The sequence below is a fragment of the Epinephelus lanceolatus genome, chromosome 8, assembly GCF_041903045.1.
Source record: "Epinephelus lanceolatus isolate andai-2023 chromosome 8, ASM4190304v1, whole genome shotgun sequence".
In the NCBI taxonomy this organism is placed as follows: Eukaryota; Metazoa; Chordata; class Actinopteri; order Perciformes; family Serranidae; genus Epinephelus; species Epinephelus lanceolatus.
The window spans coordinates 10385003-10397018 of record NC_135741.1 but is presented as its reverse complement, the minus strand read 5'-3'; the positions used below and the strand labels follow the sequence as shown (position 1 = coordinate 10397018).

Sequence of the window (12016 nt, the reverse complement as noted above, 5' to 3'; positions counted from 1 at the left end):
CTCAGCCTTGGAGATAGGGTAAGGAGCTCGGACATCCAGAGTAGAGCCACTGCTCCATTTGAGGTATTCCGGCCCCGGGGCAGACCCAGAACACGCTGGAGGGATTACATATCTCATCTGGTCTGGGAAAGCCTCAGGGTCCCCCAGGAGGAGCAGGGAAGTGCTGCTGGGGAGAGGGACATCTGGGGTGCTTTGCTTAGCTGCTGACCCTGCGACCTGGCCTCGGATAAGTGGATAAAAATGGATGGATGGATGGATTGTAATCAAGCATGTGTCATCAACGGATGGCATTACATAATGCACAACATGAGTAAAGATTAGTGGCAAGATGGCTGATTGCAGTGACTACCTGCAAACTCTTTCTTTCCAACCTGTAGAATATGACACTGATGACATCACAGTTTGCTCTTCGGGTCAAGGAAAACGTGCAGTTTTTTGTTTCCAACTTAGAGCCAACTCTTTGGGTTCCTTGCCAATTTATTTATTGGTGGAAATTCTCGAATGGTTCAAACTTAAGTATGGGACCCCTAAAGGAACCTGTTCCATGTTAAAGGGGTATGAATGTGTGACGAAGCTGATCAAGAGGAAACACAGAATACAGACGTTTTTCAATGACAGCATTCAAGCTAATGTTTTGCAGGTTTAAGCAGTTTTGGACTCCTTTAAATCCTTTTTTAAACTGCAAAGTCATCTGGATGATTATTCTCCCAATGACATGAACTCTGGAGCTGCCTCTCTGTCAGCCTGAGAGACAGACTGCTTGTGTAACTGAGAATGGGTGGACTTGGAAATATTTTGTTGTTGTTGTTTATAAAAAAACTAGAAGGAAGGAGAGCTGATTTGTGTGTTTTGACTGGACAATAAATCAATGCATCATCTTAACATGTCCGGCTGAATATGACTGTCTTTAAAAATGAGTACTCCCCTTGATAAATACTTGATGACAACAGTTTACTCATCTTTAAGGAGTATCACTCTGCCTGTGTAAACACCTCTAGTGTCTCCTGTGACTCTGTCAGTAAGCTTTGTGTCAACTTTGAGAAAATAACCCTGATGATGTCACCTCAGCTTTGGTTTTGGGTTTGGAAAACATAGTTGTGTCCCATGCAGGAAGGATGTCGGGTGTGCCCCAAAATCTGACCGGCACAGTGCTGGTTTGGGCTGGTCTAATGTGGAAAACAAAACACCACATGCCCACACAACACTGTTAACAACAATCACATATTTCATGTGGCTCACTGTGTCTGAATCCAAAAAGAAAAGCTACCACACTGTCTCTGCTAACACTTAAAAGCTGTGACAATATGAAAACTGGCACAGCCGCATGGAGTGCAGCAAATGAAAGATGCTACCAAGTTGCCTTAAATGGGACTGGTATGCTTCACCCATGCTGGGAACTAAAAGTCAGTATAAATCAGCCTCTGCTGCACAGATTCTGACTATTCCTTTTGGAATCTGTCACTTTTAAGCCCTCCAAATATTTGTACAACACTAAATCACTGGAATATGGGTAACCCTTAATTTTTTAGACCAAATTATCACCTGAAAAATGAATAGGCAAATGTATTCTTACTGTAGAATGGACAGTTAAAATGAGAAAATTATTCTTTTTTAAATTATTTTATTTTTTATTATTTTATTCTATTTTGTTCATTATTATTAATTCATTCATTCATCTTCTAACCGCTTCATCCTCTTGAGGGTCGCGGGGGGGCTGGAGCCTATCCCAGCTGACATTGGGCGAGAGGCAGGGTACACCCTGGACAGGTCGCCAGACTATCACAGGGCTGACATAGAGACAGACAACCATTCACACTCACACCTACGGACAATTTAGAGTTATCAATTAACCTAGTCCCCAATCTGCATGTCTTTGGACTGTGGGAGGAAGCCGGAGTGCCCGGAGAGAACCCACGCTGACACGGGGAGAACATGCAAACTCCACACAGAAGGGCTCCCACACCTGGGATCGAACCGGCAACCCTCTTGCTGTGAGGCGACAGTGCTAACCACCACATCACCGTGCCGCCCGTTCATTATTATTTTTCTGAATATATTCTATTTTTTTCCTATTGCATTTTCATTTATTCAATTAATAATTTAAATATTTACTTATTGTTATCGGGGGTTTTTTAAACAATTTTGTGACATTTTACAGACCTAACCATTAACTTACAAATCAATTAATTTACAATTAAAATAATTAACGTGTATCCCTACTGTAGAAGGGACTTTCAAAAATTACAAAATTATCTAAATTATTACTATTTTATAATTTACTACTATTTTCATTTTCTTCCTTATTTTTTATTTCTGTTTATTCGGGGTTTTTTTTAAATTATTTAATTATTTTTGTATTTATTCATCATCATGTTATATTTTACTGTTTTAATATTTTACAGACCAAAGCATTAAGTGAAACATCAACTTAAAGGCAAATTAATTTGTAATGAAAATAATTAAACAAAATAACAAAATAATTTGATGATAATAATTTGATTAATTAATTTAATTGACTCAGTTGTCTTCTTGTTTTTTGGTATTTTTATGATTACATTTATCTATTTCTCTTTTTTATTATTTGGTTTTTCCTTCGATTTTTATTTTTTTCTACATTTTTAATTATTTACATATCAGTTCTTTTTTTATTTTTATATTTCTAATCATCCTGTGGAGATATTGGGTTTTTTTGTAATTAGTTTTTAAGTTGCTCTTATGTTTTCTTGTATAGTTAGCATCTGTCTTCCTTAAAACCAAAATCAATAAATTTACTATAAAAACAAATTAAAAAAAACATTAAAAAATAATATATATATATATAAAACATCAAATCTTCCTTAAAATATTAAATGTATATCTAGTTTGCTAGCTGGCACATCCTCCTTGTGTCACATATTTAACCTCCGTAGTGACACACGCTGCTAATAGACGATCTTCGACACGGACACGGGGGAGGAAAGGGAGGGGCGGAAATCGAGAGCGCGAGCTGCGTGACTCACGAGTGTCGGTGGGAGAAAAGTGTCGCTGCTTGTATTTCACAGACGCAGAGTTTCAGACTCCTCAGCAGACTCACACACAGATTACGTTTCAAACTTAGCGAGTTTCACTGTTACCGAGTGTGCGTTAGTTTCCTCCACCTTTAACGTCCCGTTAACGGTTGAACGGTCGGATTTAACCGGTCAGTTCGGTTTGAGAGTCTCCGCTGCGCCCAGGTAAGACATCAGCCAACAGCTGTGATGAACAATGACTGATTGTTGAGTGTCTGAGAGTCGTGAAGTCTTCACCTGGAAATGTCGTTTACACGGAGCAGTTCGTCTCGGAGTGACTTCTTCTTCTTTGGGTCATTTAATGTAACTTAACGAGGACGAAGAAGAAGTTTAGTTGTTCGTTTTAAATGTTAGGCTGACACAAAGAAAGGCAGAGTGTCGGTAACAATGGTGGAAAAGGTGTTGACCTTTATTTCCACGTGAGTTACATTAACAATAAGAGCTGCGGAAATGTCATCATGGTTGTTTGTTTGTTTGTTTCCTGCAGGTAACCAGTAAGCTAACAAACGAACCATGAACAGTAAGTTCACTTGCTTATTTTTTGCATTGCAAATGTCTTTCTTACTTTTTCTGGCCGTGCCATGACACATTTCATTATTGCTGATATTTTACTAAAAGAATTGTATTTAGAAAAGTTAAATTTTTAGGTACTTGTAGGCGACTTTACCATTGTTTTTTATCATAATGCTACTTTATACTTCCATTTGACTACATTAGTGCTGCAGTGATAAGATGATTAGTCGACTAGTTTATAGAAATAAAATTAATCTGCAACTGTTTTCATAAAGGATTCATTGTAATTAGGTAATTTTAAGTAAAAATGTTAAACATTTGATGCTTCCAAGTTCTCAAATGCAATAATTTGCTGTTAAGAACCACTTACGTCATAGTAAAGTATTTCTGATTCTGTAAACTACTCATCATGGGAGTTTGGACTGTTGGTTGAAGAATACAAGACATTTAATGAAGTGAACTCGTGCTCTAGGATATTGAAATGGCAATTGTTGAAAAGGTTAGTTGTCTAATTGCCCATAGAGCTTCAACAATTAGTTGTATAACTGATCAACAGAAGAATAAAAGCTAACTATTTTGATAAACGTAAGTAATTTTGTCATAAAAAGGATAGAAAATGCTGTTTTCAGCCTCAGAGATGGAGATTTTTTTTTTGCTTTTCTGTTTTATATTATAATAAACTAATATCTTTGGGTTTTGGACTGACAAAACAAGACATTTAAAGACACCCCCTTTGAATCAGAGAAACTAGATTGGCCAGTTTCACTATTTTCTGACATTTTAAAGGCCAAATAATTGGTTAATCGAGAAAATAATCGTCAGTTGCAGCCCTTGACTACATTTATTTGAAAGATTTGCTACTAGTTACTTTGCAGATCAGCTTTTACACACAAAATAGTTTGTCATCTTATAAATTATGGCTTAAGGTCATAGATTTTAAGATCTAACAGTTTGGTTGTTGTTAAAACTAGCTTTACTTCCACCAGATATAACAATAACCTGTGTCATTAACTTTAATCCAATAATATACTGTAACTAATCAAACAATGCTCTAACTGGGGCCATTCTGCCGTTGTATGAGTACTTTTACTTTTGATACTTCTAAGTATTTTTTGCTGATCAGGACTGCGACTGAATTTTATTTTCATTAGCAGTTAATCTGCAGATTATTTTCCAGAGCTGTGAGGTCACATGACTCGGACTTGAGTCAGACAAATCAAAAAAGACTTGCAGCTTGACTTGGACAATTACACCAATGACTCGTGACTTCAAAATACTTGATACCTTAGCCCAGGGACCAAAGATTTAAGTATGTTAAGGTCGGCAATGTTGTACACATCAAAGTATCTCTCCAGAACGCTGTGGTCCTACCCTGGAAATCCAGAGTGCTCGCGAGAGCACAATTTGAATTTGCTCAGCAAGTCACTCTGGCAATCAGTAATGATGCTCATTACCCCTGCCCTTGGAGCCAAGCTGCACCAATCACATCGGTGTATCTGATATAGGCGGGCCAGAGGCGAGCTAAACAGATGACGACAGCGCTGCGATGACGAAGTCCGCAATCAGTCAGTAAACATTGCAAGATGGCTACGGATGAACACCAGTTGTTTGAAATGGCTTTGGCCGCTACAATGAACAAGTTAGACTTGGCTTTTTCTCTAAAAGAGGAACAGAAGACGGCGCACGATTCTTTCCTTTGCAAGAAGGACGTTTTTACTGTTTTGCCGACCAGATATGGCAAGAGTCCAATCTACCAGTTAGCTCCGCTGGTAGCTAAGCGTAAACGTCACGTAGCTAAGCATATACGTCACGGCTTGGTGCCGCCCCTCGAGTTGGGCCATTTACATTACTCATAGCCAGACCCTAAATCTTTCTAGATTTGGGTCTGGATTTCCAGGCTACTGTGGTCCAGAAACTCACTTTAAATTGCACTTCCACTGTGTCACCATTGTAACTTTCCAATGAGCGCTCTGCTGCGAATGTATCACGTTATCTCTAGATCAGCCAAGTCGGCCACAGTGTGAGTGCACTTGAACATTGTAATCCAGCCTTGAACTGTGGTGTCTTTTTGGAGACTCTGTAAAAAAATCCATACAGATAAAATGGCGCACGTCTTCTGTGATTATTTTACAGTTTTTCTGATAAAAAATGAGAGCTGAAAAATGTTAAACTTTCGGTAAGAGGTTGGGCTTGTCAGTGTCACCAGCCATCTAATCACAGTGGAGAAGGGGTGGGACAAACACCACCAAGACCAGCCGTCATAGAGGACAAATACAAGTGCTCAACAGCAATTGCTGGGAAAAGAACTGCTTTGGTGAACACTTATTAAAGTAGCTCCAAGGATGATCCAACCAATGAGAATTTGGTCAGACAAGAGCATATCGACCAGCCAACTGACAAAGAGGTGACAGCCCAGTGGCACAGAGCACTTTATCTGTGTGTTCCAATACCCATACATATCATATAGTATGTCAGAAAAAGATTTAGTATGTATACACACATTGCAAAGTAACAACAGCAGGGTTGACCTTCATCTCTGGAGTGGCGTTTGTTTTATCTCCAAGGTAACGGATAAAAAAAGCAAGAGGGTCAAAGTTCAGTGCGTAACATTATGAGGAAGTAGTACGTCCTGATTGTGTGCATACTGCATGCTACAGTATGTACTTTGTAAGGGCAGCTGCAAAATATTTTATAAAGGACAAAAAACACCAGGGCTGAGCAGACACGTTACACAGCACCGCACAGTTTACATCAGTGTGCAGAACAAACAAAAGGAGACACAACCCTGAGGCGATGACAGTGATAGCTTATATGATACAACAGCCCTTCCCTCCCAACCCCCACCCATCCTCCGCTCCTATTTTTTCGTTCCTTTAAATATTCCACACAATGTCTAGAATTTAACATGCAGAGCAGCAACATCAATGGACTCAGATTTTACTATTTGTTTGAAAGATATTTGCACATCCAACTGTCTCAGATGCAGGTGCATTGGAAAATATCACCTGAGTCTTTAAACGGAGTGGGGTTTTTTTTCTGTTTGTTTTGTTCCCTTGTTCTTTCATCCGTGGGATGTGTGACATATGGTGCACAGGCTGGTGTCAGTTAGTGGAAAACAAACCCACAGCTGATTAATTCCCCCACACCTGTGTACATCTGTGAAATGGGTGGAGCAGTTTCTATTTAAGCTCAATGTTGGAAATAATGGTGTTGAACACTCCTGATGAAGGTCCAGGAGGACAGAAACGTTAGCGTTACTAGTAAATTGTGCAGCTGAGCAAGAGCAGTGTGCAGGGTTTTCTGTTCCTAGACTCAAGTTTAACTTTTTACTTTTTTTTTTATGTCAAGGGCTGAATTAAAACGCATTGAGAGCTGAGACAAAAAGGGTCCCCAGGTCTTATAATTTTTTTTCTCAACCACTGGCAGAGAAGCACAACATCTCTTATTTTAGTGAGGACATTAAATCTCAAAGCCACTGGCCAGATGTTGAGTTTTTTTTAAAGTGGGTTTGTATGAGGTACTTATCCATAGATAGTATATTACCTACAGTGAGCACGACCTCAGTTTGGAGAAGCAGGCTGGAGTCCAACTCGGAAGCTAAGCAATGTGCTGCTGTGGAGGGGTTGGCAATAAAATGTATTTTAGCCACCTAAAAAAAAAATAGTATCAGTTTAATTGTACACTATATTGAGAGTATTTTCACTGCTTCACCTTAATGTCAGACTGATTTCCAACAGGAAAATGAAGCTATGATATTGTGCCCTTCAGTGCCAGACTCTATTGAGAAAAACAGTGATTTAACATCGCTGAACACAGGAGCTGCTGGTCTACTGCTGCCTCCAACAGTTATTTTGTTTGTGTTACTGTGTGACTTAAGTGTTTGGTGATTCACTACAGTTACACAATCACACAAATAGACTAAGTGATTGCAGCAGTGGTAGACCAGCAGCTTCTGGGTTCAGCAGGCTAAAATTGCTGTTTATGTCCATGGAGTCTGGTGGCTTTGATGAGAGCATAGATAATAAAAATCTTTATTTACAAAGTGCTTTACATGTCAGTAACTGAAACAGACAAGACATGAAAACAACTTTTCAAAGAACTGTTAAAACACTTCACAACACAGTATAGAAAAACCAAGGAAATAAAAGTCTAAATGAACTTATAACTCAAGTAAAATCAGAAAAGGCTCTCCGATAAAAGCATGTCGTAAGAAGAGACTTAAAAGAGATCACTGTCCCGGCCGACCTGATTTCCTCGGGCAGACTGGGACGCTCTGTCCCCTTTAGTTTTCAGCTGGGCCTCTGGAACAGGCAAAAGACTCTGCCCATGACCTCAAAGTACGTCCTGGTGTGTACGGCACTAAGAGGTTGGAGATATAGCTGGGATAGAGACATAAAAGTTAGGGATGCACCAAAATGAAAATTTGTGGTCGTAGCCGAAGCCGAATAATATTAAACACTTGGCTGAATACTGAGTACCGAATGCCGTTTTTTAGTTTTTCATTAGTTTTTGCAGATGAACCCCCTCCAGATTAGTGTTGTCACAGTACCAAAATTGGGACCCACTGTGCGATACCAATGAAAGTATCATGGTTCTGAGTAGTATCACGATACCACAGCGAAAATGAGGCAGATGTGCCTTTTGTCATTTATAAAATCACTTTTCTATAGTACATCAATGATATTTCAATGGAATAAATTACTTATTGACTTATTCATACTTCAAAAACAGCATCAATAAGTGATTAACATAGGGGGGATCAAAATAAAATAAATAAATAAAATAAAAATCAACCAGCCACCCTCCTCCCCTGACAAGTCCCTTCATAAGTAAAGAACAGTCTCTAAAGTTTGGTGAGGTTTGTGGGCCGTTACCTGCCACAAAGAGAGAAATGTGAAGGGCTCGTTTCCCCTCTGATACACCACATACCTGTGGGGCTCGGCTGTTCAGGTACTTTTGGGCAGTCACGACAACAAGTTATTCACCTGGAGCCGGACTTCTCCGTCGCCAGTAAGCCATTATCATGCGCCGCCTTATTTGACAGGAATACGTATTCCTGTCTGTGTCTGTGACCCCCGTTCAACCCACAACCAGCGGGATTCGCTGTTTTGTTTCTGCTGCTGGTTGAAATCTGTACACACACAGCCTGCTGAATGATTTATTTTGCCCTCACAAAACTATTTTTAGTCGCAAATGTGAGTACGGTGACAGACAGAGTAAAATATCGCCACACTGCCGACATTTTACTCTGTCTGTCACCGCACGCTGTTATTCGGCCTTGCTCTTCACTTATTCCACCGAATACCGAATGTGTTTTTTTGCAATATTCGGCCGAATATATTCGGTTACCGAATATTCAGTGCATCCCTAATAAAAGTAATCAGTAAAATCTATTCTAAAACACACTGGGAGGCAGTGTAAAGAGGCTGAAACTAGAGTGATGTGATCACATTGGTTCTGGTTAGATTGGCAACTGAGGCCGTCAACAGCTTTCCCATTGGAACAGGCTGTCTGAGGGAACGGTAAAGTAGTAAAACTGCTCTCCATACAGTGTACACTTTAACTGATTTTCATTTTTTTTAGGTGGCGAAAACTGTTTTTGTTGCTGACCCCTCCCCTGTAGTACAGTGCTTAGCTTCCGAGTCGGACCCCAGTCTGCCTCCCCAAACTGGGGGTGTGCTTATCTACTGTAGGTAAAACACTGACTATGGAGAAGTGCCCCAGAAACCCCACTTCAAAAAATCTGAACTCTCCCTTTAAGGACTTGGGACATGACTCAAGACTTGCCTGCCCTGACTTGAGACAAGAGTTTTGTCATGTGGTCATAAAACAATGTGCCAAAGGTGACATCATTAAATGTTTTGTTTTGTTCAAACCTCAAAATATTCAATTTAGAGTAATTTATGACAAATAAAGGCAGGAAATTCTCACATTTAAGAACCTTGAACAAAGTATGTTTGGTATTATTGCTTAGAAAATGACTCAAACAGTAACCAATTGATTTTCTGTCCACTGTTTAATTGACCCTTCTGCTGATGATACTTTTCTATCTCCTCTTCTGTGAAATTCCAAATGCAGGACTTGTAATGGAGTGTTCTGTAATGTGTTATTGCTGCGTTCACTAAATTAAAAGCTCTAAGTACTTCAACCAGCGGTGTGTTCTGTGATTAAGCCGTTGCATCACACAGGATTCTGAAATAAATAAGAGGTTGACAGGTTAGTTTCAGCCACGGCCCTTAATAATCAGATTACTGTGTCACAACATTTAATATTCCCTCCTCAGCCAGCAGCTATGCAGTTATACAACTCGCTCCTAGCAGACTGTGGGCTGAAGATGGAGCCCTGTGACATTTTTAACACTGTTTTTTATCTTCCAGTTTCAGATATGTCTCCTGCGACAACACTCTCCACATATATAAACACAAATGTGACAGAGGGTGAGTACACTGTGTGTTTTCTCTTGTGAATGTACTCACTTGGCTTCGAATCTGTGAGCTGCAGCCAACAAGTATCCTGATAGCATAACCTTCCAGTTTGTGCTGTTTTATCAACACATGTCATGCTTGTGTTTTGTGCAGCATCAGATATGGGGCCTTTAACACAGCTTCCCACACAAGCAGACACCACCATGATTCAGGGTAACTCCTACACTTTTTTGTTGTTTTTATGTTTTCTATTACTGGCACACAATCCAGTCTCCTGCTGGACCCACACAACTGTGAGACATGGCGCAATTTACTTCCTGTCCCGCACAGCAGAACAATCCATGACCTTTTTACCTCGTCTTTTACCAGCCACCAGTGGTAAAAAATACTTTTTTCCTCTCCCTCAGTGGTAACAACAACAGCAGCAGCCCCCGCCGGTACAGACTCTGCCGTCATAGCAGGTAACTGTTGGCACTTTACCCTGCGCTTTTTTTCATCATCATGCCTCAATACTCCATTTAAAAAAATATTTTCCCCTCATTTTTCCAGTGGTTGTTGTTCTCATCCTGCTGACGATAGCTGTTTTGGGCTTCCTGCTGTACCGGTATCTCTGCCACAACAAAGGGGACTACAGGACGACAGGGGAGCCGGCTCCTGGGGAGGACCCCGAGGAGGAGTACAATAACCAGGCTGCGAGTGAAAAGAAGGAATACTTCATATGAAGGAGGGAGAAGACTTAACAGGGAGTCAGAGAAGAAAGAAAAGAAGGACTCTACTTTATGCATCTGTGTTCTGTGAAGGTCGCTGCTTTCTGCACACGGGGCAGAAAAATGTTCAAGATTTTTGTTGTTAAAAACGCAGATGCGCACAAGCAATGCCAAAGATAAGATTATTATAAAGAGAGTGAAAATTGATGGAAGAGAACAGATGACAGGCAACAGGTGTGTGTTCAGATGAGCAGAGCTAGGCGTGAAACAGGTGGTGGGGTTTTAGTATGTCACAGTTACATGATCAGTAAATACTCAGCAACAATCAAAATGTAAGACGAGCTAGTCTGCTGTACTATTTATCAGCCATGTTTCAGTTTTTCTCTCTAGTATCTGTGGTTTCATTCAGCCATACTGTATGTTCCCCCCAGACACAGACGTGTTGCGGGGCAGTTACTTTTATATTGCTTTTAAAGTTAAAGTTTTTCTATGCAGCTCTTTTATAAGCTAGTTTAAAACAATGTCCTCGTTTGAGTACAGGACAGCCTGAACTTTATTTGTTGTATTTGATTGTGTTGTATCTGGTTTTGTTTTTGTATAATTGCTTGTGCCAGACATGGTTACTGATGACTTCCCTATTTGAGATAAATAAGGAAGGCAATAAAACTTGTTTTTGGACTAGTGCCATTATACAGTGTGACTGCCTGCAGTGATTTGACTGTATTTCAAAACAGGCATAAGCCAACAATCTGACTTTCAAGTGATGATCAGTGCACTAAGAACTCAAATGTTTGAGAGCATACAGAAGATTTCACTGAGTTTGTTACATACGCCTAACGGCATTTATCTTCACCCCCTATAATCCAGCACAAAATCCAACTGTTATTAAGTTTATGTTGACTTTTTGTTGACAGTGTTTGAGAGTCAACTGCCTAACAAAATATTAGAAACCCTTCAGCATAATTTATTCACAGCAGCAGAAGGCAAGGTAGATGATGCTTTTTTAAAGCAGCAGTGTGTAGGATTTAGTGACATCTAGTGGTGAGGATTACCAGTCGCAGCCAGCTGTAACTTCTCGCACATGCTAATCATGAACTCTGTTAGGACTCCTTCAGTGTTCATTGTTAAGGTGGTTTTTACCAGCAGCCAAATTATCCAAAGGTCTCTTCCTCTTGTAAACAAATGGACTAGGTGACCAGAAAAGGTAAAACAGTACTGAACAAAGAAGTTCAATGTTGCATATCAGTGTTTGGCCACAGCTGTTCGGCTTGTCGCAGACAAGCAACTAGCCCAGTACCTGCTAGAAACCCAACTGGTGGATTGC

General features: G+C 40.0%; 1 protein-coding gene across 1 annotated transcript; it reads left to right on the top strand.

The window, feature by feature from the left end:
* Window positions 1-2958: 2958 nt before the first annotated feature.
* On the top strand, window positions 2959-11382 carry LOC144464131 (uncharacterized). Its single transcript, XM_078169821.1, has 6 exons — window positions 2959-3212; window positions 3535-3567; window positions 9938-9997; window positions 10139-10198; window positions 10393-10446; window positions 10535-11382. The coding sequence occupies exons 2-6, from the start codon at window positions 3561-3563 to the stop codon at window positions 10705-10707; spliced, it is 354 nt and encodes a 117-aa protein (XP_078025947.1). The 5' UTR covers window positions 2959-3212; window positions 3535-3560; the 3' UTR covers window positions 10708-11382.
* The last annotated feature ends 634 nt before the right edge of the window (window positions 11383-12016 follow it).

Excerpts from the sequence above, each read along its gene's own strand:
- LOC144464131 (XM_078169821.1), top strand. Across the intron at positions 9,998-10,138 it reads AAACACAAATGTGACAGAGG|CATCAGATATGGGGCCTTTA; the intron begins GTGAGTACACTG and ends TGTTTTGTGCAG. Across the intron at positions 10,447-10,534 it reads AGACTCTGCCGTCATAGCAG|TGGTTGTTGTTCTCATCCTG; the intron begins GTAACTGTTGGC and ends TCATTTTTCCAG.